Source organism: Pituophis catenifer, unplaced genomic scaffold (assembly GCF_029215685.1).
Source record: "Pituophis catenifer annectens isolate HBS135680 unplaced genomic scaffold, rPitCat1.0.hap2 SCAF_3, whole genome shotgun sequence".
NCBI classification, from domain to species: domain Eukaryota; kingdom Metazoa; phylum Chordata; class Lepidosauria; order Squamata; family Colubridae; genus Pituophis; species Pituophis catenifer.
The window spans coordinates 39,143,990-39,170,232 of NW_027256883.1; the positions used below are offsets into that span (position 1 = coordinate 39,143,990).

General features: G+C 35.8%; 1 protein-coding gene across 1 annotated transcript; it reads left to right on the top strand.

The window, feature by feature from the left end:
* The first annotated feature begins 1,434 nt into the window (after positions 1-1,434).
* Positions 1,435-16,931, top strand: GGH (gamma-glutamyl hydrolase). The gene is made up of 9 exons (XM_070940522.1): positions 1,435-1,572; positions 5,058-5,169; positions 5,946-5,996; positions 6,622-6,706; positions 8,025-8,163; positions 8,506-8,612; positions 9,847-9,934; positions 11,468-11,605; positions 12,183-16,931. The coding sequence occupies exons 1-9, from the start codon at positions 1,455-1,457 to the stop codon at positions 12,302-12,304; spliced, it is 960 nt and encodes a 319-aa protein (XP_070796623.1). The 5' UTR covers positions 1,435-1,454; the 3' UTR covers positions 12,305-16,931.
* The last annotated feature ends 9,312 nt before the right edge of the window (positions 16,932-26,243 follow it).

The window sequence follows — 26,243 nt, forward strand, 5'->3', positions numbered from 1 at the left end:
TCTCTCTGTGTGTAAAATAACATTTGAAAGTCATTAAACATCCTATGTTTGCACACTATGTATGGAGCAGGACAGGTGCCCGTGCCAGTTAATAATTGACATGGGAAAGTGTGTCATTCTAACTGACTCAAATCTTATTTATGCCTCAAATTTCTGATTTGCAATGGTCATAAGGCTTCATTAGGCATTCATTCATATGCTCAGAGAGAATGACTCTATATTTCAGCAGTTTTGCCCTGTGACTGTAGGGTTCCATGGACAGATGTAATTTTCTGGAAGTTGTTTGTGGCATTATGAACGTGGATAATTGGCAATCCCAAAGTTGATCTTAATCATACTGGCTTGCTTGTCACCACTGCATTTATTTATTAAATTCAAGGCCACCCAACTGCAGAGAATTCTGTGCAGCTTACAGTTTAAAAAGTAAAAAAACCATAAAGTAGAAAAAAAACCAAGGATATCCAGAAGTACATACTATACAGTACAATAGGAAACAAGCAGAAACGAATGCTTCAGATACTATTGTTAATCTTTTTTTTTTACCAGAGAACAGATTTGTAGTTTTTAAGCCACACAAACCCACAATATATAAATTTATGTATGATTCTCCCCTCCTTTTAGAGAGATGTCGTATGATCAAATCACTTTTTATTACTCATTGATAGATTTCTGTGGGAGACAACTATGTTTCACACGGGAAGGATGCATGCTACTGTCCATTATTACTCTAAAATATACTTCCCCGTCTTTTCCCTTCTTTTCACATGACAACTAGGATATGATTCAGGATGGCATATCACTAGAATGCGAAGTCTGAGCTGCTATAGCACTTATATACGGCTTCAGATACAGCCCTTTCTAACCAGTTTAGAGTCAGCATATTGCCCCCAACAATCTGGGTCCTCATTTTACCTTACCTTGGAAGGATGGAAGGCTGAGTCAACCTTCCTATTGTTAGATGGCAACCCAAAGACTCAGAAAACAAACTTGTTTTGCAGCCCAAATAGAGTCTGCACTCTATTAGTTGCAGCCGATGACCGCCGATGTTTGTGCACTTAAGTTATGATCAAATAACCTATTGCAATACCATTTATATAATCAATTTTGAGGATAATTGTTTGGAACTTTTTATTAATTTTCACGGAATTTCCTTACTTCTTGAGCGGGCAGAAAAATCCATTCCCCAATAAATGTTTTGAAGCTCCCTAACATCCACACAAATCTTTTATCACTGATTCAAAACAACTTTCTCCGAGAAGTAACAAAATGAGAGTTCTAGACGGAAGGCGAAAAGACCAATTCCCTCTAGACTACATTTCCCAGCATGCCATTGGTGGCGGAGAGACATCGCAAGTGGGCGGGGTTGCAAAAGCTGGCTGGCGTCTGGGTCTTGGAGCAGCTTTGCAGAGCGGGCTTATTTCGAGAACTGAGCTGATTTCAAGCGACCTGCGCGAATGCCAGCCATGGCGAGCGGGTTGCAAGTTCGCGGGGCTTGGGGGCTTCTCGCCTTTTGCTGCTTCTGCTCCGCGGTCTCCTTTGTGTTGCGGAGTGAGAACGAGCGGCCGATTATTGGTAAGTAGAAGGGCGTTGATATTGCAGGACCTGACAGTTAGCCATCCAGGACTTCAGTGCTTTCAATGTTGAGAAAGAGAAAGAGTAGGGAGTGAGTGGGGGAAGGGGGGTTGGAGGAACGAGAGGGAGAGAGAGACCTTTAGAGTCTTCGTTGGGGTTATGTGGCTCAAATGACTGTATGACTGTAACTTTGTTGCTTGTATCCTTACGATTTATATTGACTGTTTCCTAATATGATTTGATTGCTTATTTGTATCCTATGAGTATCATTAAGTATTGTACCTTATGATTCTTGATGAAAGTATATTTTCTTTTATGTACACTGAGAGCATATGCACCAAGACAAATTCCTTGTGTGTCCAATCACACTTGGCCAATAAAAATTCTATTCTATTCAGGGTGGATTTGATTTAAATCGAGTTGATTTGAATCACTAGTAAAAAGACTTGATTTAAATCAACTCGATATAAATTATAATTTTTAAAGAGCAACCGTCATCTCTGCTACTCCTTTGACCCGCTGTTGACTCACGGATAGTCCCAGTGTTGCAGAATATACAGCCTTGTGCTACATAACTAAGCTCCATTTCATGCTGAATAAACTAAATTATTTATGTATCTTAAATAAAAAACTATCTTACGATAGATTTTTACCCCAAAAGTTTTTTATTAAAATAAATTCAATAAAAATAAAAAAAAATCTGATTTAAATAAAAAAATCCAATTTAAATCAAAAAAATCCGATTTAAATTTAAAAAATCCGATTTTTTTTATTTTTTTTTAAAAAATCATTGATTTTTATCCACCCTGATTCTATTCTATTCTTCGCTGTGATTTTTCCTTTGGTTGCCCTTAACCTTACTTCAGCTAGTAAATTGATTCCTCCTACTGAAATCCGTTTCATTGGCTTCTTGGAAGAAGTGCATAAGGCGTGAATAGGAAGTCTGGATAGATGTGTTCTTGTACTACCTGTTTTCCTCTGTTGTGCCAATATTAAATAAAGGGAATATAACCTCAGACCAATGTGGTTGGAAGTAGGTTAGAATAATGAGAGATTTTTTAAATAATTAGTTAAGATGAAACAATGCATAATCAAACATGAAATGAAATATTTGTGATTCATTCTTGGATCTTGAAAATCCCTTGGAGTGATAAAAGATGCACCTTTATTGAAATATTTAGAACATATCACATACATCAATATACAAAGTATGCTGCTAGAAAGAACAGTAGAAAGAAAAAGCAATGGGAGATTGCAGAGACAGTTGGAGCAGCAATATACATAACTAGATTGCTCTAAGTTATGAAGAACATGCAAAAATGACAAAAAATGAACTCAGTAGATAATACCAATCATCAACCTTTTAGAATGAGAAAGCATTTGGATTGATCTGACTAAATTGATCCAAAATTATTTCATTGTCCGAATATTTTGTTTCCAACTTTACATTATCATATGCTTTTTGGAATCTTGATGAGGAACATAATGGGATAGTGATAAATGGCAGATTTGCAGCTTGCAACCAAAGGCCTGAAATAAATATATGAATGCATAGCAGCTATAAAGACATCGATCTATTTCTCTAGACCAACAATCAAAAAGTAAACAATACCCCAGTCAAAGGGTATTGCCCCTGACAAAGACTAACAATGTAACAATAAACAACAACCTAATCAAGGAACGACTCCATCAACATTGACAGGGCAAACCACTAATATATAAAAATAAGAGCAAAGCCTACTCCTTTTTAGCATTGATCATGTTATCTAGTTTGGGTAATGAAACATCTGCAAGAAAATCACCAAGCTCAGACAGTATCAAGGCCCCTACAGATTAAGTTTTGTGATTTAATTTTTTTTTTATAATATGATACAAAATATCAGTCATTTCGATATTGTATTATATTTTTACAAATCAACCCTGTTGCTCTTCAAATATTTTGAACTATAATCACACTAATTCCACAGTGTCTGAGAATTATGGAAGTTGTAATCAATTCATCTGTTGTATTGGCTCCTATTGTATTGACATCAAATACATGACATAGATAGTATAATAAAAGTATTATATACTGTTGATTTTTAGTAAAGATATCCTCGACTTACAACAGTGTGTTTAGTGACAGTTCAAAGTTACAATGGCCCTAAAAAAAGTGACATGATCATTGCAGCATCCCTTGGTCACATGATAAATTTAGACACTTGGCAACTGACTCATATTTGTACAGTTGTACTGTCCTAGGGTCATGTGATCATATTTTGGGACCCTCTCACAAGCAAAATCAATGAGGAAGCCAGATTCACTTAGCTGTGTTACTAACTTAACAATTACTGTGATTCATTTAACAACTGTGACAAGAAAGATCATAAAATTGGGCAAAACTCACTTAACAACTTTCTCACTTAGCAAAAGAACTTTGGGACTCAATTGTGGTCGTAAATCGAGGACTACCTGTATGTGGTAGTGGATTTATAAAATTGTTAGTGATTTTAATCTGTTCTTGTTTAAAGTTGTTATTTTATTTCTTATCACTTCTTTACTGTCATATCCAGCATTTAGTGAAGGGCTGCTGAGCTGGTATTTTGGAATGTTTTGAGCAGGTGACTCTTTCAAATGGTTGTGCAATGGATCATACTGTCACATTGCATAATTTACTGGAAAATATTGAAAGGATTTCACCTTGTTCTGGTACACACCCTAACTAAAATAAACGAGAATGTTCAGTTTCTTTCCTAGAAGCAAACATGTACCACAAATGGTAAAATAATTACTGAAGTCTGCTTTCTTTATACTATATATTTTATACTTTGAAGAGCAAAGCTAGTCAAAGATAAAGGCATTTTATATTTAAACAAGCTGGATTTCTTTAAAAAAAAAGTATTTAAAAGTTAATGGCAACCAAGGGGTCTGACCAAAGTTTCTAGAACTCCAGTCATCATGACCCAGATGACTATGCTGGCTGGGAATTAAAAGTGGTAGTCCAAAAGATTTGAAAAGCACCAAGCTGAAGCCTGAAACGCCTGTCTTAAAATTGTCCTTTGTTTTATGCTATGCATTCCAATGCTCATCTCTAAAAGAAATAATCTGATGTATGTGCATCATAGACTCTCTGTCTTTGTTAAAGCCATTTCACATTTCTTTTATGGAAAGTTTCAGGGTAAGATGTGTTAGTTGTTTTGTCACTTCCTTGATTTTGCATAATTTTACTAAAATGCTGTTTTCAAATTATAATGATATGTCTTTGTCAGATAGTTTCAGACATGGGCATATTCCCACGTCTCTGTGGAAACATGTGACTTTCCTATTGCACAGAGAAACATGTGATGCTGAGAGAGATTTATTCTTGAAAGGATTCAGGCAATTATTAAACACTATGAAATATATCAATTAGTACAGCGCTGCTATTTTATCATCAGCTTCTACATACTAGTCTTAGAGTGGCACAAATATCTAATATACATTCTTTCTTTTTCCGGATGGTTTAGGAATATTAGCTCAGGAAACTTTTAAATATTTTCAGAAGTTTGGAAGTTCTTATATTGCTGCTTCTTATGTGAAATTCATCGAATCAGCTGGAGCAAGAGTAGTACCAATAAGGTAAGCTGCTAAGAACTACCTGCTCCCATGATATGCCAGTCATAAAAAACATATAATTAAATTTGTCTTCAAGATACCATGTGAAACTGAATAATATCGCACAGAAACATACCTAGGACTTAATATTCAATGTTGTGGAATTAGAAGCAGCTGTTGTGAATAAGCTGCTTAAGAACTGTAATATCAGTCCTCAGGGCTGGAATTAAATACTGTAATACTTCCTTGTGTGATCACACTCGCATATGATGTCATATGTAGTAATTAGAGTTTTGAACTAGGAATGGGAATGTTTACATTCAAATTGCTATTCAGAAACTCACCATAGTGAGTTGTGGTGTAATGGTTAAGATGATGGACCCGGATTGGGGAAACCCAATCATTATCTCTCAGATTGTTGTGAAGATAAGATGGAAAATCCAGGACTAGTCATATATGCTGCCTTGGAGATTCTTGGAGGGAAAAGTTGACATCACAATAATCCCATTAAAAATATTACAATGCCAATAAAAAAATTATTAGTATCCCAAAGCGATTCAGTGATCAGTTTGAATTCAGGCTTCCTCCATCATAATCCATATGTGTAGTTCATTTCAGTTTCTAGTCAATCTACTGTGAGAAGGATAGTAAATTTTATTTTGAATAGTTGATTCATATAAAGTAACCATTCCAGTATTACTAAAAATGAATTTTATTTGCATTTAGTGACTAAGACAATTCTAATCTAACATTGGAATGATGCATACTTATGCTAGAAATTTTCATTTTAATTATTATAGATTGAATCGTTCCAATGAAGAGTATGATGAGATATTCCGTTCTATAAATGGGTAAGTATACCAGTAAGTTAAATATAATGGAAGGAGCATAAGGATATCAAAATAATATTGAAGATCTTGATTTTAGTTTCCAGCCAGGAAAATTCATAGGATGATTATTATAGAGAACAACCTACCTTATAAGAAACAAAATTTGAAAAAAAATTGTAAAGTACTTGATAAATAAAAAAATTATTCAGAATAATAAATTGTAGCAATGCAAATAGGAGTATAGCAGTAAGCCTTTACAACATTTTAATGATGCAGGAAATTTGGAAGTGTGATTTTTGAAAGAGTGAATGTTGCTTAGCCCAAAGCTAAATATATGCCCAGAATGGTCGTTCATCTGTTTCGCTGGCTCTTTTAATAATGTTAATAAATGTAACATTGATTGCTCTTGAAAAATATTCTAGTTTGCATTTAAAATAAGTGCAGACTAGAACTGCGAAGACCTTTTAGACATTTAAGAGCAATAAACTGTAGAGTTATTGAAGAAGCAGCTGAAATAAAGCCTAAATTGCACTTATTGGTAGTCTGTTGTATATATTAAAACTTCTTCCTTTATAACTCTCATTTAACTGAGATCAGCTGGGACGTTGTTCTTGGTAATAACATTGTTGTAACCATATTTTCTTAGAATACTTTTTCCTGGAGGTGGTGTTGATCTTAAAACTTCTGAATTTTCCAGAGTGGCTAAAATATTCTATACAAAAGCACTAGAGGTAAGTGTTCTAGCATTCAAGTCAACTGCATTAATGTTTGAGACATGAAGGCTGTAGGTGATTCATGTTTACACATTTTTTCAGTTTGCATAATCTTGTCAAAGAGGTATGTATGCTTCAATAGTCAATAGAGGTGTGTGTGCTTCAACTGATATACCGTATTTTTCAGAGTATAAGATGTACTTTTTCCCCCCTAAAAGAGGCTGAAAATTTGGGTGCGTCTTATACTCTGAATGTAGCTTTTTCAAAGTTTTTTTTTTTTTTCAGTCCTAACAAGGCACTAGCAATCTTCCGGGCTTTGCTTGCTCCCTCCGACTCTCAGCTGTTCTTTGGAAGCTTTCTTTCAGTGAAGCTTTTGCCTGCTTCCTCTGACTCTCAGCTGGACCTTTCAACTGGACTCTGAAGCTTTTTTTAGCCCTAACAAGACGCTATCGAGTGAAGTGCTTTGCCTGCTCCCTCTCAGCTGTGAAGTTTTTTTCAGCCCTAATGAAGTGCTAGCGAGTGAAGCATTCTCCATGCTTTTCTCATTGCTTCTCTCTCCAAAGATCAGTTGTGCTTTAGAAGCTGTTTTTTATCCCCAAGCAGGGGATAAAAACCAGCAAACTAATGTGCTGAAGCTGACCAGACTAAAGACGCTAGCCAGATGAATACCTGTTAGGCAGATATTTTTTTTCCTATTTTCCTTCCCAAAAACTAAGCTGTGTCTTATACTCCGGTGCATCTTATACTCCAAAAAATATGGTAACTGGTGTAAAACAGGATTATCTTGATGAGTGCGTGATACATGTAAATTAAATAGTTCAAAAATAAATCCTATTCTCTTAAAACGGCATATTAAATTCCCTTTGTCCATAGCCTCTTTTTAGTCTATTAGTTTAATCACTGAACAGAACACTGCATGCAGGATTTGGGTGAATCAATGCTTATGTTTCTGTTAATTATAAACAACTGGACATTTATCTTTGAAAAGAAAATATGTCAATTCAATTAACGAAATCTACTTGTGGAATGATTGCCAACAATCATCTGTTCTCAAAGCTATAGTTAATTGTGTTAATTTAATTTTGCTTGTTCGATTGATTTATATCCCCCCCGCTTTTCCTGTAGTTGCTCAAGGCAAAATATTCTTTGTCATGTCTAGACTGCTTTGTTTTTTAAATGGAGGATGAAAGTTTTCATACCTGGTTGGTTTTGGAGTTCAAATATAGTTCTAATGTGATGACTGCTGATTAGGATTGATGGATGTTGTAGTTCAAAACAGTGCCTAGTCTAGTTTTTGTGTATTAATCTAGGCATTTTTCCCCTTGCCATTTTCTAGGCCAATGATAGAGAAGATTATTTTCCCATATGGGGGACATGCCTGGGACACCAGTTGCTCACCTATCTCACGAGTGGAGAAAACTTGCTCATTCGGACAAATACAAATGGCTTCACAATGCCACTGAATTTTACTCAAGGTGAAAATTCACAAGTTTTAGCCAATAGAGCATGGTCTAAGTTCTTCTGGGGATCATAGAATTGATGCATTAATGAATTCTGAAGTTCAGTGAAGTAGTAGTTTGAGGAGTGCAGGACACAGGACAGTTAACTTTTTCCCCTCTGTAGGCAAACAGAATAACCACATTTTCTCAGATCTTTGTTGTAAAAATGCAATAAGAATTTTGACTTAGCAAATTGGTGAATATAATGACTATGGTTTACAAATTGTGGTATGTAGCCTAGCCTAGAATTTGAACCTAATCATTGCCCTTCTTGATGTTGATGAGTGGTGTTTCATTTTGTTTTGCTTTTGGCATAAGCTTCAAACCACAGTAAGATGTTCCAGGATTTTCCTGAAGAGATATACGAACTGTTAGCTTCAGAGTCTGTCTCTTCACACTTTCATTTCTGGAGCCTATCCATGCAGGTAATTTCTTGTTAATTGCAGTCAAAGACCAGCATAAGGAGGGTGGGGTACAAAGAATTTAAAAGCCTAAAAAATATAAAATGCAAAAATAAAATTACATAAAAAGCTAAAGAAAAAATATTAAAAAGTTTAAAAGGAGCAATAAATGGGCATAAAAAGCCTGGCAAAGTAGATTTATCATATAACAATAATTCTATAATAATGGTCTAGCTCAGGGGTGTCAAACTCGCATTGTCATGGCATCGTCATGTGACATATCGGGACTTCTTTCCCTTTTGCTAAACCAGGCGGGGGTGGGGCTAGCACGTGACTCATCCAGCCCGCGGGGTGCAAGTTTGACCCCCCCTGGTCTAGCTGCTCATTAAACCTAATTTGTGGCACAGGTCTGACATAATTTTAAGCATGGAGAATATGGCACCATTGTATGTTGTATTAGGATTGGTATCTGAGAAAGCAGAAAGGTGTAGAATTGTCTTGTATCCTTATTGTATGTATACAGTAATGGAAAAATGAGTCTAGTATGAATATCTCTGTAATATAAGCACTGTAGAAGTACATGTTCTGTAGTTTCTACATGTCCAGAGTCACAGAGACGTCTTTCTGGATTCCCTAATTTTCCTGTATTAGTTTTCAAGTACAGCTGAGGAGAAGGCCTGACATTTTGTCAGAGTAAAAGTCCTTAGGTGGTTAGGTACTTAAAGATTTGTTAAATATGCCATGAGGGAGGCAGTACCTGTTGGACTCATAGTTAATAAAGGTAAGGAACCTGGCTAGGTCCAATTGGTACTCTGCATCTGATAAATGCTGTTTAATGAGAGCTTTGACCTGATCATATCCCATCCTGAATAGAAGGAAAGAATCCCAATGATATTTTAGTTGTCATTGGGTTTTTTTTTCCCCATGTGAACTGAAAATCATCCCTCATAGTTATTTGAGCAAAACCAAGAGGGAGAAAGTGTAGTCTACCTAGTAGTTGAGTATGGTTGCCCATACTGTAGCCTCTACTTTCATGAGACCTTTCTCTGGTCTCAAGGTGCATTAGAGACACAGTAGGTGGGTTGAAGGGCTGAACTTAGGAATTTGGGCTGAATAAATTCTAATGGTGCAAAGTTGGAGAATGGATGGCACCACAGAAATTGTGATATTGGCTTGTCCTTATTAAAATGATGCAGATAAAAAATGTCCCCTTTTAAAAATTAGTTTAAATCATGGTTATCTTTTCTTTTTTTTACAGAATTACACAAAAAATGAGAAACTGCGCAACTTTTATAAAATCTTAACAACTAATTTTCATAATGTGGAGTTCATATCTACCATGGAAGGTAATAATCTAATTAACCTCTAAATGCTGCCTAGAACTAAAAATTGTAGTTACTGCACGGGCAGCCTATTAGTGAAATCCAGTACAGTTTTTGGACTGACAAAATGGTGGAATATGTTTTCTCTTTCTTTTATACCCTCTTCAAAACATATGCTCAGATGTTTCTGGTCACAGTAACTGCTGTGACCACAGTAAAGAAGCAGGACAGGCAATCCCATTTGTTCAAATAATATAACATGGATTCCAGAGGTTATTCTAGCTCTGTCTTTTCCTTATACATTTAAAACTGCAAGGTGTGTATTGTGAGGTCATTACATTTCGCTTTTCTATTTTTACAAACAAAACACAATAGAATTAGAAAACATGCAACAGAATGATGTCATTTTATAGATTTTCCATTAGTGGAGGAAATAGGAAAGCTGAAGAAAACATGACACTGAAATTTTCTGTGGCCATCATCTATTATTATCCGTGATTTGTATACTTTCATATGTGTCTGACTAAAACTCTTATCATGCTTTTATGGCATGCTTAGGTTAGTGGAAGTTAATGTAAATTGTACTTCAAATAAACATCAAGTGGAAGAAGACAGTTGCAAATATTTTCATATTCAGCGGTAGTATATTCTTTAGTTTTCAAATTATTGGTAGATGAAAGAGTGTTATCAAATTGGAATTATTGCATTGTTAATTTATGTTAGTTTAGTTAGTTAAATTAGTAGTGCCGGTATTAGTAGTACAGGTATATTACTGTTTCTTAATTGCAGTTTTAAAAGAGTTGTTGAAAGCTCAATAGGACCATAGTTTAGCAATAGAGCACTAACTCTAATACAGGGGTGAAATGCTCCCGGTTCGGACCAGATCTAGTGATCTGGTAGCAATTGTGGCAGATGGTTCGGAGAACCGGTAGCGATGGTGGCGCGAGGGTCTGCCCACCCGGGTGTCGTTACTTCCTGGTTTTAACCAGGAAGTAATGTGTTTTTTACCCCCTGTGCATATGCAGAGGGTCTGCGCATGCATTGATATGTGCACGCACACAAGCAAAGCAAGTCTGCGCGCATGGCACGTGCACTTCTGAACCGGTAAGGAAGGTAAGTAGATTTCACCCCTGCTCTAATACTTTTAGTTAAAAATGATCAAGTGAGCAAAGAAGTAAGCTATTGCCAAAACAGACAATACTGGGATGGTGGTCTCTGGTCTATATTCTAATTTTCAAAGAGTAGACCTGTTAGTCTTTACTATCAAGACTGAAAAGAGACGTTGCCATGAAAGCTTCTGTAATAAGAATTCACTTCAGTGTATCCATTTTGACAACATAGACTCTTAATTTAGGAAGATTTATTGAGCAGTAAATTGGTTGATAATTTTAAGATTCTGCTCTTCATTCCTATTTATTTAGTTATTAAGTTTTATTTATTAAATTTACATGTCCCCCATCTTGCCATCAAGCAAGATCCTCAAATAACTGTCTCTGAAGATGATAAAAAGGGTAATTTTGGTTTTCTACAATGCTTAAGGCTGTTCTGTTTTTGTAGCTTACAAGTACCCTATTTATGGTGTCCAGTGGCATCCAGAAAAAAATCCATTTGAATGGAAAAATTCAACTGGCATTCCACATTCCTCAGCATCTATAAAAGTAACATTTTTCCTAGCTGACTTCCTTGTCAATGAAGGTAAGTAACCTTAGTAAGGGATATGGGTGGAAATAATGAAACATTTCCTTTAAAAAGAGAGCAAAAAGAGAAGCATCATTATATTCTACTAATGTTTGTACTGCAAATATGAAATTCATATTAATGGAATATTTGTTGGCCATATAGCATATTTCAGAGATTGTGTTTTTATTACTAGATTGAATGGATATTGGAGCTGCAATATTGAAAATTATACTATTACTTCAACTACACTGAGCATAAAAGCCTTATTCCACAATAATCTCTGACCAGTTGCTTGTCTTTGGTGAAAAAGCCATCCATCTTTTACCCAATATAAAGCTGAGATTTTACCAATGCTAATTTCAGCCATCCATCCATCTAGATACATTCCCTTGTTCTCTTTAAATGTGGTGTTTCAGAGAAGCTACAGGGTGGGCAGGTTGAAAGAAAAAAAAGAGCTTTAAGTCTGGGACATATTCTGGAAGTTTCTGGATTATATTTAGTGTTAGAATCTCTAAGCATAATGTTAACAAAAGAATTGGGATTGTACAAAATGATGACATGAAATAATCCATATATCTCCAATATTTTGCAGCCCGGAAGAGCAACCACCATTTTTCCAGCAAAAAGGCTGAGACTGATGCACTGATTTATAATTTTAATCCTGTCTACACTGGGATCTTTTCATCTTTTGACCAAGCGTACTTTTTTGATTAAATTTCCAGCCTGAAGAAGAACATAAGTAAATTTTAAAATGATTTGATCTTTTGTTTAAATCGATACAGTGTATTGCACTGTAAGGCCAAAAATTTAGATTATGCATAGCTCTTTGTAGAATTTATCCTTTCCATTCCTTTCTGTAGAATCACTCTTTATGTTCCAAAGTGGTATATTTGGGAAAAGCTTCTGCAGCAGCTTGAGACTAAAAGACTTGTTGTGAAAGCCCTGAATTCCATTAGAACCTTGTATAGGAATAGTTTTAAGTGTCCCCAATAACTGTTCAATTGAAGCACAAAGGATATGACCCCCTTATGGGTTCAATAAGTAGGAATGGAGCAGCACTTGTTAGTTTGGGGCTTACAGTAAATCACACAGGATTTGACTTACCATTATTATTATGTATTATTACGGGGTTGGCAAAGAAGGGACAAGAAGTATTTGCCTAACCCTCAGTAGAACTCACATTGTTCTGGTCTTTATCATATCTGGAGTCGGTAAACATTCTAGCATTATATGTAGTTTATGTTTGCATTAATTGCACATATTTCCTTTGATAAATTGCACTTAACTATTTGTGTTCATTTAAAACTCTTATTTAATGGGAAAAGTTGAAGAGGATGACTTTAATGTGAATGGCAGTGATGACTTTTCCTCTTTGATCAAAGAACTTCTGCTATAGTTATTTCTGTCCATTAAGGAACAGTGTGATATAAAAATTCTCAGGTAACCCATTTTTTAATAAAGGACAACATTTCTTCTTGGGTACACAAAGAAAACAGTTTTCCACATTCTGAGCCTCCTACTGGAATGCCTTTTTAATTTCAAATCTTCAACCTGCCAATTGCTCTCAAGTCCCTTCCTTTTCTTATATCTCCATGTATCCTAGCATGTTGTTTTAGTGTTTAGAGGAGACATCATCATCCACCCAAACAATGTTGTATTTTTTAATCCCTTTTTTGAGATTCCCTTCTTTTATACCTCTTTCTTGGAAATAGCATTTCCCTTCTTTTATACCTCTTTCTTGGAAATAGCACTTTATAGCATTAGGTATAGCATACCTATAGCAATAGGTATAGCACTTTAAAAATGATTTTGCTCTTTTTTTAAAAGAAACTATTGCCACAAAATCACTGATATATCTTCTACAAGGTTTATTATTATGATACAGATAGATGATTCTGAGCCTCATTAGTTTTCTCTCCCCTACATTGTTAATCACTTTCTTTGCTTTCTACTTGTAATCACTTCCTGTGTGGTCCAAGCACTTTAAACTGATTGGATTTGTATCCAATCAGTCTGTGGAGATAACTGATACTAAGTACACCCATTGTTTCCAAAACCGTCATATATGACTCTTCTAGGGATCATAAAAACTGAAGCCCTGGTATATTTGAGAGGCATCTTCTTATGGAAGCTTTAGTTAAATCTTGCTTTTGGGACTTCAGGCAGCACTTTCCCTTATGTTCAGCCAGCTGGTAACCTCATGAGTCATTTGAATGGACAGGACCAATATTTTCAGATGCATTTTTTGTATTTGAGGATACTTATAAAGTTTCAGATACCATTCTACTCCTAAAACTCATCCACGATGGGAATTTGCCTTTCAGCTGCATCCCAGCCCTCTCAAAATAGAAACTCAATATTTCAGGTTGACCCAACCTGAAAGCCATAAAGTGGTTGCTTGAAAGTGACTTTCATTCCATTCCAGGATTCTATCAATTAATATCATTCGTCCAAATAAATGGTGCTTGGGGTTTTCTACTTTAAATACTGTTTCTACAAAAATTTGAAGCTCAGAGAATCCTTCTAAGATGTCATTTTATTTTAAGATAGACTAGATTTTTCCCCATAAAAGGTTTTGGCTTTATTTACAATTAATGCAGTTAAGATCTGTGGTTTTCTAAGATTTGTCATAACTGTTTAATACCTAAGGTGCTAAATATGCTTAAGGGTAGTCTATATTACCCTAAATACTGAAATAAAACATTCCAATTTACCAAATATTAACAGGGTTTTCATATAGTACAACAAACATGCAAATTTGGAAAACTAGATCTGCATTTTGATATATAAAGTATTTGTGACTGAAATTCTTTTCTTGGGTAAAATATTATGCTGATATCATAAATACATGGGTGTCTGCCAGTTTAGCCTATAGGGGGAAAAAATACCTTATAGATTTTTCCCCGTAGTTTTCTTTACTTAAGTGAATATAAAAACCTTTCATGTTGATGATGCTATTAATGTGAGTTCAAGATCAGGCTTTTTCAAAAATATGTAGGATTATTTTTTGTCTTTTTATAATTGCACTTTTTGTATATGCATTTCAGTAATATATTGTAATAAGCCAAAGTATCCATACCAAAGCGTATGGACCAGGCATGATCCACTAACTGCTTTTATTTGTTTTCTTGTTGTTTTGCAGTCTGATTATAGTGATTACACAAAATTGATGAGGTCTTCTAAAACAGGGATCTTAAACCTTGGCAACTTTAAGACTTGTGGACTTCAACTCCCAGAATTCCTCAGCCAGCTTTGCTAGGAGTTGAAGTCCACAAGTCTTAAAGTTGCCAAGGTTGGAGACCCCTGTTCTAAATGTGAAATAAAGGTTAATATGTTAAGTTTTAGAATGGTCTTTAAAAAATTGCAGTTCATCTTTATCCCCCCCTCCCCCTCCCCAAAAAACTGGGATAAACCAATAATATTATTGTGGTCCTTTGGGCTGATAAAAAAAAACTTGGTCCCTCTATGCTGAGACCAAACCTGAATGACTAAGTGACAGAAAGTAAATGTGAATTTATTTTAAGTCTTATATAGTTTAATTTAATACAGTTATTCAATTTTATTCTTTCACCATATATTTGACTTTGAGCATATGGCCTTGTATTCTCTGCTGAAATATGTTTATTGCTGTATAATAAAGGAAATGCAACTTAATAGTGCTTTTAAGAATGAAATGTGTACATTTTTTCCCTACTGTACCTTCTAGGCATGTCTCCATGCTAAGTACCCTTGCTACTCCATATGGATGATTTTTTTAAAAAGGGGGAGAAGAAAATATAGCTAATTCAAAAATAAGTACCATTTAAAAAATGGCACTTATAGCTTTCTTTTGAAAGCTGATGCTTTTTAAAAACAGGTACATCCTTTCAGCTCTTGTTATTAGATCTATAAAGAGAATGTTAAGTTTCTTTGAAGGGAAATGATAGGTTTCAATTGTCAAATGTTTGAAAGGCTCCGAGAGATCAGGATTTTTCACTAGCCATAAAATGTAAATCACCTAACTAAGCAATGAGGCTCAATTTTTTTTCTTGTTTGCTTATTGGGTTAGAATATCTGCCTTTATTATTACCCTAAGAATGTCACATCTAAAACTATCATACTAAGGTTTGTGTTTACTGTACACATCTAATAAGGAGTAAATGTTGGAAGACAACTTCCCTTCCCATATTGGCTGTGGCTGATGGGAGTTTTAACCCAGCCAGCTGGACATCACCAAATTATTAGCACCTCTCTGAAAGAGAGCTAGGCTAGAAGGTGCTTGTAAAAACATGATTGGATTTATCTGAAAATCTGCTTCAATTAAGGACTGAATTATAGAGTTTTTCTGTCCTGTGTGACTTTCACTGACTCCATACAAGCTGTATCATTTTATGAACAATAGCTGATAAATTCTTTTTCTTTAATGTATTGTAACATGTTTGGCACTAGGGGGCCTGCATAACCCATGTTGTTTGATTTGTATTGGATGTGCAACCAAAGTCTGGAGCCTTTAGTCAAGGTTTGTATCAAACAAAACTTGCTCAAGATGCTCAATCAATCTGTATGAACAAGTAAGAAAGCATAATATATACAGATATGCGAATTACTCAGATCTAAATGTTAGGTATGCATCTAAATCCCCTGCATGCTTACTCCAGAATAATTTGGTGCAATTTTATTGGGACTTGATCTCAGATAAGTCTTCATTAAAAATTATACTGTTTAACAAATCTTGTGGTTATGGATCATGGAAGAGAAATATTAGGACAAGCTTACTAAAATAAGTAACCATGACGATGCATCGGTGACTGATGACTAGTTAAGTCAAGTGGGAAAGTAAACAAAGGCAATAATGTGATTTCCTTAGTTCTAAAATCTGTAAATATGTGGAGGACCTGCTATGATGAGTTAATGTAGCAGCGAATAATACGTACTTTTCCATAGGAGCATTGACGGAAGTGGTCAAAAACTTCAAGAACGCATTGTAAGCCGCCCTGAGTCTCCGGAGAAGGGCGGCATATAAATCAAATTTTTAAAAAAATGCCTACATGCTTGTAGCTCTGGCCCATTTTTTAACATGTGAGGTAAGAGTTTTAATCATATAGTCACAATCAACTTTTGACACTTGCCCCTCCCCCCCAACAACAGACACCTCTCTATTAGAATTGCATTTGATTGCAAAATAAGATCGTCAGACTTTTTTGGTTGTAGACTATCTCATAACTACCTTTGTAAGCGAACTGCATATTTTGTATTTAAATATTACCATAATAAATATGTATATCTGGTACATCACTGAATAGAAATGGTTTTTATTTTGAATTTATTGTTTATGTAAATAAAGCTGCTGTTTAATTTCAAATACCTTTTCGGACCATTGTCTTCTCTTTTACTACAAGCTTTTGTGATAAATTATAATCTAGGTGTAAAATCTATCTGAGAAAGGAAAATTAAAATCTCATAGTGAGGAAATTTTAAATTGGATTTCACTGCTAAAAAAAACCCAATTAAGATCTGGAACATTTCTTCTATCTCATTAAACAAGATCATCTGACAAGATGAGTTCTGTGACATTGTTGCCAGTCTTCCTCTCATTTATTTTTGCTTTTTTAAAAAAACAATCACTACCACAAAGCTTTCGGTTTGTAAATGAATGTTGCAAAACTGAATCTGCAAATCTTTTCTTCAATACATTGAGCAAGAAAGTGTTTTGTACAGGAAAGAAAAAGAGTAAATACATTATCTTTTCTGGAAAAGCAAGAGAAGAGAGGAGGGAAAGAGGTAATATGGCTTCTGGGTGTTGTTGAACCTCAAATCTCATCAGTGTTAGGTAGCATGGCAAAGGATCTGATCTCAGTAGGTTGACCATCCCCCTATGAAAATGACACTTGGGGAAAAAAAGGAGACTAAAGTTAATTCTATTTTGTTACTGGGTGTGCATTCCACAGGAGCTCTGCAGCTTCACAGAGTTTATGTTGAATGCATGCTTTGCACAACTGCATTTAAAAGATGGTGTGCACCAAAAGAGGAATGGCTAATGCTCCCCAAAGAGATGGATGCATGTATTGGATGTGATAACATGGACAATGTTTCTACTTTATGGGGAAAAGGACAGATGTTTAAATCCGATTCATAACTTGATGGCAGCAGATACATAATCAGGAACCAAATGAAAATGGCTAGCTCATCCCATTTCCTTTTTTAAAAAAAATTGCATTTACTCCTTTTTCTGTCGATTAGAGAAATCCTAACAGATTTTAAGAATATTTAAGCAGTTTTCCAGGAGGGATGAGTCTCCCCATCCCATTTAAAAGTAAACTGATAGAGATGTCATAATACCTCCTCCTCCTCCTTCTCAGAGAAGTAGCTTGGGTAAGACCTGTCCCAATGGATGAAGCAGTCTAAAGTGGCAGCAGGACGTTTGTACGTGTCAAATCCTAAAGCCTGTGATTTGCCACACAGGGTCCTGAACGACAATTGACTGGCAACGACGACGATGAGGTCAGCAACTCACACTTGCAAGATTCTGTTAATATAGCCTTACAGTAGAATGAGCTCATCTAGTTGTTTCCTATCTGGTTACCTGGGAGAATTGATATATGTAAATTCTATGCAGCCTCCTGTTTTCTGTTGGCATTGATATATACTGTAGGATGCCCTTTAGATAGAAAAAAGCAAGCACAGAGCATACATACCAAAATCAAGCCATCATCTGTAGTTCCCTACCCTACAGGGTTTTAATGATGGCTTAATTTAGTATGATTAGGTTCTTCAAATCTCTACCAACTTATTCCACAAGTATTGGAAAGTTTTCTGGAATAGGAACAAATTTGGCCTGTGGTTTTTGAACTGCTTTGACTTTTTCATATTAAAAAGATGAAAAGTGGGAGACTGAGACAGGAAACGTTGACACGTCAGAAAATGGCATTGGAGTCCATCTCCTTGGATGAGCTGTCAATATTTACACATGTCAATATAAAACTAAAATATCTAATTAGCTTGAATACATAGTGGTTTATGGAATCTTTGGTACTTGCTGAACTTAGTTGTTTGCTTGTTTAATTAACAGAACAGATAACAGTTAGAAGACCCTGTAGCACTCTGGACAAATGGCAGTTCAATCTCTTCTTAAAAATATCCAGTGATGAAGCACCCACAACTTCTGAAGGCAACCCGTTCCACTGGTTAATTGTTCTGCCAGAAAATTTCTCCTTAATTCTAGGTTGGTTTTCTTCCTGGTCCATATGGTTGCTTCTTTTCCTGCCTTCAGGTTCTTTTGAAAATAGGTTGACCCCACCTATTCTTTGTGGCAGCCTCTAAAATATTGGAACACTGCTATCATGTCAGCCCTAGCCCTTCTTTTCACTAGACTAGAAGTTTCATTACCAACTAGGTAACATCATCAGTTCAAGTGAGTGTGATGTTTGCTGCCTGTTTATATAGAGTATACAGTAGTAGCCTGCCATGCCACTTTTGGTGGGGATGTTTATTCTTTGCTCACCACGGATGATGCAAGGAATTTATTACTTAGTGAGTTAATGAAAAGATCTGCAAGCAAACAATCAAGCTCAGAAAATACCAATATTAACCCTGAGCTACAGATATTCTTTTCTGTAGGACACAGCTGTATTTCATTGCCAAAATGCTAATTGAGTTTTGCTTTGATAAAGCACAGGATGACTCATTTGGTTCCAAGTTTTGTCTGATAGCACTTTCAGATTGCAGTGCTTGGTTTCAAACTTGAAACGAAGTACTTTTTATTTTTTTTTTCTCTGCATGCCAGAACTAAAGAAAGATGAAGGATTAAGTCTGTGGATGAACTAATATTTGAATATTCTTATACTGAGTGCAGCGTGAGGTTGAACTACAGGTAGTGCTGACTTATGACCACAATTGGGAGTAGAATTTCCATTGCCCAGAAAAGCTGTTGTTAAATGAATTGTGCCGATTTTACATTTTTTTTTGCACACAGTTGTTAAGCAAATTAATGCAGTCATTAAGTGAATCGTGCTTTCTCCATTGACTTTGCTTGTCAGAAGCTAGCCATGAAGATTGCAAATGGTGATCAGGACACTGCAACCATTGTAAATACCATTGTAATACTTTTGATCACACAACTATCAGAATGCTGCAAAAGTTTTACAATTTGTGAGGACTGATTATAAGTACTTTTTTCCTAGTGCAGTTGTAACTTCAAACCAGTTGCTACCGTGTTTCCCCAAAAATAAGACACTGTCTTATATTTTTTTGAACCCTGAAATAAGTGCTTGGCCTTATTGCCATGTGCTCAAAAGCCCAATTGGGCTTATTATCAGGGAATGTCTTATTTTGGAGAAAACAAGGTAAATAAATGGTTGTAAATTGAGGACCACCTGTATATAAAGTCCAAGGCTTCTGCCTTGCCCTAATTTTGCCTGAAACAAAGCAAGAGGAATAATTTTACCATTGGAATTTAATTGGCTTATATATTGTGATGTTGTATAATGTTTCACACAGATTACCAGTTTTAAATTGCTTTTTCACCGAATGTGATTTTTCTGTTCCAGATTGTGAACATTAAATGCCAGGGAGCTTATGCGATGCTCATTTTTGTACTTTGCAGTTTGCTCATGTAATGTCTTTCTATGGATTCTATAATTTATTTTATAATTTACATGTGTAAGGCTGCCAACAATGCACAAATAAATAACAAAACCCAGTAATTAAATCAATAATGAATTAGAAGATGGTGATAGTTGGGGGAAGGGCAGGAAGAAACAGTCATACTGTAATCATTCTGAACCTAATCTTGTTCAGATTGATCCACAGCTCAAACTAAAATAAAACCTGGAGAAAATAGATACCGCAAAGGACGCTAACAAAATCGGTACTATACTTTTTTACTTATTGCACATTGCTTTTATTTCCCACCTTCCCCTGTATACTTAAAAACAAAACAGAGACTGCAGGCTATTTCCTCTTGCTTATTCATTGCACAGCTGGACAACTGCACAAATCTACACCATGAATTTTTTATGCATTACAAGTCTTAGCTTTCTTATTACTGTTCATAATCGTACACCTGAAATATTAAACAATTCCATTCTATCTAAAGATGAAGATAACCGGGCTCCCTCTATGCTGTTTAATAATATCACAGTTATTCCCATGTCTCACACAGAGAAAATAGATATTAAATATGGGAATGGAGTGAATTACTTAAGAACATTACCCATAATTATTGCAAACAAAAATGAATAAAATAGAGATGAAAATGTATAGGAAGTTATTTTGATGCCATCCTGAATCCCTTTTACTAAGATGTAATTGTGTAGCCATTTCAATGACTACACAATATCCCAAATGAAGTAAACAAAATTACATCAAACAATCTAAATCTTAGGTCCTCAATACTGTACAAAGGGACAATGATGTCTCAGTAGCATGTTCTATTATGTTTATTTTTGTTTTAAAACATGCTTTTAATTTAAAAAGTGTTGGGGACTTAATTGCAAGCACACCTTTCCAATAATGATTCTGGATTTCAAATAGACTGCAGAACCTTTTTTTAGAAAATAAAATGATGGTTTGTTGTACATAGTCCAGTACTTTGCTTTCCCAAATTATGAATATTTTGTGGTCTGGTAGTTAAGGCACTAGGTGAAATACCAAGAGATTATAGTTTTAAGTCCAACCTTAGGCATGAAAGCTGAGTGGGTGATTTTGGGCCAGGCACACTCTCTTGCCCAACCCACCTCACAGGGTTGAATTGAGAGGAAAATAGGATGGAGTATTAGGTAGGTTGCCACCTTAGTTATAAAATAATAAAGGCAGGATTAAACAAACAAAAAACATAAATAAATTGAAATGTACCCACTCACCCACAATATTTTGCATACTTAGTCTAGGGAGTGGTTCCTCTCTATGATGTTTGGACAACTCACAAGGAAATGGAAGTAGTCCCTAAAGGCTGTGCCAAACTATAATTTTAAATGCCAAAATATTGGGACATCACAAATTGCCCATGATTTTAACATGCTCACCTAAAGTTTTGCTAGATTTCTAATGAGTACACCAGGGGTGGGTTCTACTTACCTTTACTACTGGTTTGCAGTGGGGCCTGCGCGCGCGCTCTTCTGCGCAAGCGCAGAAGCTTCTACACATGCGCAGAAGCATTTTGATGTCGGGATCGGTGGGCGGAGCCTCCCACCGGTTTTACTACCGGTTCTATAGAACCGGTGTGAACCGGGGGCAACCCACCACTGGAGTACACCAATGTCTTACAAAATTTGGCAGCCCCAGGAGTTTCTGATCATTTTTTTTAACATTCACTTTTAATTTGGGAATGAGGCAGAACCACATGAAGAATGCAGCAATCCTATCTCTATAAAGTGGTCCTGAAGAGATTTCAGTGACAATGCCGCAGTCTGAAAAAATTAAACACTGGAAAGTACTGTTCCAAATTGTGACGTCAAGGTGTACAGTTAAGGTAGCCATAAATGGAATGCAAAATTCCAAGTAGCCATTAGATGAGATCGAAGAAGAATTCAAATGAATTTTAAAAAGGCAACCATCTCTCCAATAATTACTCTGCAACTATGGCTTTATATTTACTCATTGGTTTACAACCTTGAGGTTATATTAAAAGCCCCAGAGACTACAACAAAAATTCATACCACCTTATCTTTAGGGATTCCTTGTTGGCCTGATACAGGATATATGGAATAAAGTAAGAATCTTACTCCAGTTAGTGCAGATGAAGGAAATCAAACATCAGGAGACACTGCAGTTCAGTTAGAGAGTCACAAATCCTGTTTTCCCTAATAATTCTGTTTTCTAGAAGTGTTAAAGCATTTGAAATGGTGCTTCACAATTCTTCTACTTATGAAAACAAAATTACAAGTGAAGTATGGTTGTTAGATGAACACATGCATTAAATGTTGATGCAAGAAACCCATTAAAACAGCTGTGTTGAACCTTGAGGTGGTTACAGCACCTTTGCATGCAGCTGAAGATCTTTTGCTCATGTCAATGCATGCTGCAAAGCACCTCTTGCTAAAACCTAGCAAGGAACTACATAAAACTATTTTTACTTTTTTGGTAATTTCTTTTTAAAGTGCAATGCCAGCTGCACTTTATATCAAACAAATAGGCAACAATATTGCTAAAGAGTATATGAACATAGAATGAAGAAAGAGTTTCCTCACTGAATGGTGAAAGAGCTCATCTGATCTTCTGTTTTACAAAAGGACATAAAACAGAATGCAAAGAATGCTGAAGAAGCTACTTGGATGACAAGCAAAATGTCTTCAAAAAAAAACCAGGAAATTCAGTTGCCTCTTGAAAAAGCACCTTTGGGACAATGCATAAGTACTTCTTTTGTAAAAAAACAAAAAAAAACACCATGTTTTCTGGAAATACTTTATATGCATATTCTTAAGAAAACAGTATAGAGAACACCACAAAGGACCACAAACTAGGCACTGCTTTTAAGCTTAGTGTGTTGTTTGAACACAATATAGTATGGATATAATTCAAGGTATCATAAGAATCCTGCCCAACTGAATTGAGCAAACCATGATTAAGTTTGCAGTGTAAATATATTTGACTTATAAAGTTGTAAAATGACAGCCTGCTGTTACCTAGGTAAATCATTTGCTGTGATCTGTTACAGATGTATTTTAAAAGAATATGTGAAGTTTCTCTAAATGCACCTTTTTGGTTAAAGAGAATGTGAAGGCATTCTCTCTTAGTTTAATGTTATACAGAAACCCAACACAGCAGAATGTGGTCAACTGCTATAAGCAGAATAGTTTTTGCAATAAATAGTGCATATTCAACCTTGTTTTAATGCAGATATAATTCTGACTCCTTATGAACTACCATGTTTCTCTGAAAATAAGACCTTATCTTATATATATATATTTTATGGACCAAAAGACCCATTAGGTCTTATTTTTTTAGGGATGTCTTATTTTGTGGCCGCTCACCCACTCCCTTCCACCATCTGCTTGCCCTCAGTCACAATGGCTTACAAGGCTTTCCAGGGCAGACGCATTTTTCGCCCAGACGGAGAAATGATGGAGACTGGAAGCTTCATCTCCTTGCAAATGGGATACTTTGAAATGTAACAATTAGCTCCATTTCAAAGCACCCCATTTGCAAGCAGATGAAGCTTTGTCTCCCTCTGGGCGAAAAGTGCACGGCGGAGCCAGGCGACAGCAGAGGCAAAGGGGGGATGGGTGGGGATGGCAGGCAATACCAATGCACTGCTCACTCTGTCCCACTATTTCACTTGCCTGCAGCCCACCTGTGCCTCTGCCTCCGCCTGCTGCCGGTGCAGCCATCCAAGTATCCCGTGAGCCTCCCAGGCAGCTGTACAGTTTGTCCGGATCACCTGTTTCCCCCCTCTGACGCCACACTCAGACTTATCTGTGCTGCGCCAAGGGCCAGTGGCTGCTGCCGGACACTATTGTGGCAATTGCCACCTCTTGTGCTCACCACGCCTATCCCCCAGGCTTATTTTTGGGGTACGGCTTATATTAGGCCCACCCCAAAAAATCTGGCTAGGGCTTATTTTTGGGGTGGGTCTTATTTTGGCGAAAACATGGTAGTACAGAAAGAGAATGTGTTTTCCATCAATTTACCTCTCTTCCAAATAAATTAATCATCTTCCCTTTTCATTAACTCCTTATACCACATGTGCAACAAAATAAATTATGTTTGATTTTAAGCAAACTAACAAGAACTAAGCAATCTCATTTCCAATCCTGATTACAAATTCTGATTAGGATATATTTGGTTGGAATAAAGCACAGTTGACAGTGCTATAAATAGAATATTAAAATACTCCCCTTAAAAACAAAGAAAAGAATAAGGATTTCATATCTACATAGCAAAAGAGTATAGGAACTGAGTATTTATTTCAGGTAGTAGATCCAATTTATAAAGCTGCTTTTAGGAGCCAACATTATATCTTCTCCAGTCTATATACAGTAGTGGCCAAAATTATGGAAACCTTTTAGGAAAAGTGTATTTTCTAAAACTAGCTAATAACCACTTTTTTTGGAGTAGTACCATAAAAGTATATATATCAATAGAAAGATAATTTAATCAAGAATGTAATGCAATAACTTTTATGAAAGATTTGCTATTACAATAGCAAATAGTTACAGTATAAAGAAGAAAAGTGAAATATGTAGAAAAAATGAGATATACAAAAATTATCACGTCAGTTAATACTTAGTTGGGTAACCTTTAGCATGAATTACAGCCTTACAACATCTTCCCATGGAGTGAACCAAGTCTTTTAGTTCTGCAGCTGTTTTAATGTGAAACCAAGATTGAATTGAACTTCTATTGACTGGGTTTTATTGCTGGTTCACTTCTGACTAACAAGTTTCTTTAGTCAGCTCCATAGATTTTCAATTGGGTTAAGGTTTGGGCTATTCCCGGGCCATTCCAGTAGTGGAATATGATTATCTTGAAACTCCAAAAAAAAAAAAAAGTGGTGTTATTAGCCATCAAACCTCAAAAATACACATTTCCCAAAAGGTTCCCACAATTTTGGCCACTACTGTATATATTTTTATTGTTAGCCCCTTAGAATCACTTTGTTGAGATGGGGGAATTACATAAATTGTATAAAATAGTAAACAAATGCTATGGAAGGCTCTGTCCTCAAATACAATTTTGCGCATATACAATGAATTTATAAATAATGTGTATGTGAGCAGCTGAGGGTGGAAGAATAAGTAACATCATTTGCATCCTGACTTCATTTACATGATATAATGATACACATGGCCTCATTGTGCCAGCTGCCTATGAATGCACAGATCTCCAGGTGTGGTCTCAGATTTCTATCAATTCTAGCAAATGTGGTAGATGGCAAAGGAGGGTAGAGTTACTATTAAGCAAAATCTGGAGATGGACCACCCACCTTTTAGGGGATAACATAAGAAATGATATTGTGGATGTGAAATGTTACATCCTATCTACTTACTAAAATAAAGAACTACAAAATCATAAATGTCACAAAAGGATCAGAATAGTTCAGTATTCCTTCCCAAACTGATCCCAAAGGTGAACCAGCAAAACAAAATAAGTGCACCATGAGACAGGATAATTTTGTACAACATAAAGACTAGATATTTTCATATAGTATCCAGAAAAGGATGAAGAACAAAGGCCTAATTTATAGAGCACCAAATATCCACAGAAAAAAACACTTTTATGACTCCCTTTTTATATTATTGGAAGAAATCAAAATGTCACATTAATACATATTCTAAAGTTATTTACAGATAAATTTACATTTTTTTGTACATATCTTCATAATGAATGCCTTCTGTTCAGCTTTTACATTAAGGCCCTCAAGAATTTTCTGAGGCTTATAAGGCTGTAGTTGGTGCCTCCCCTTGATCCCAATGTTGTACACATTCATGTTTGGCTCCTTCTAAGGAGATTTTAAAAATGCGCAAATTACACACATCTGCCCTGAATTCTGAAGAATGAAATACTTCTCTGTCAATTACAACAGCTAGAAGGAATGCATCTTGGAATCAGAAAGGCATATGGGAGAAGCAGCCATATGCAAATTACCTTGCAAACCTTATGCAATTGTCATTGGGGAAAAACACAATTGAACTAAGGGAGGCTTACATTGGAGCAATCATGCATAGACTTGAGCTCA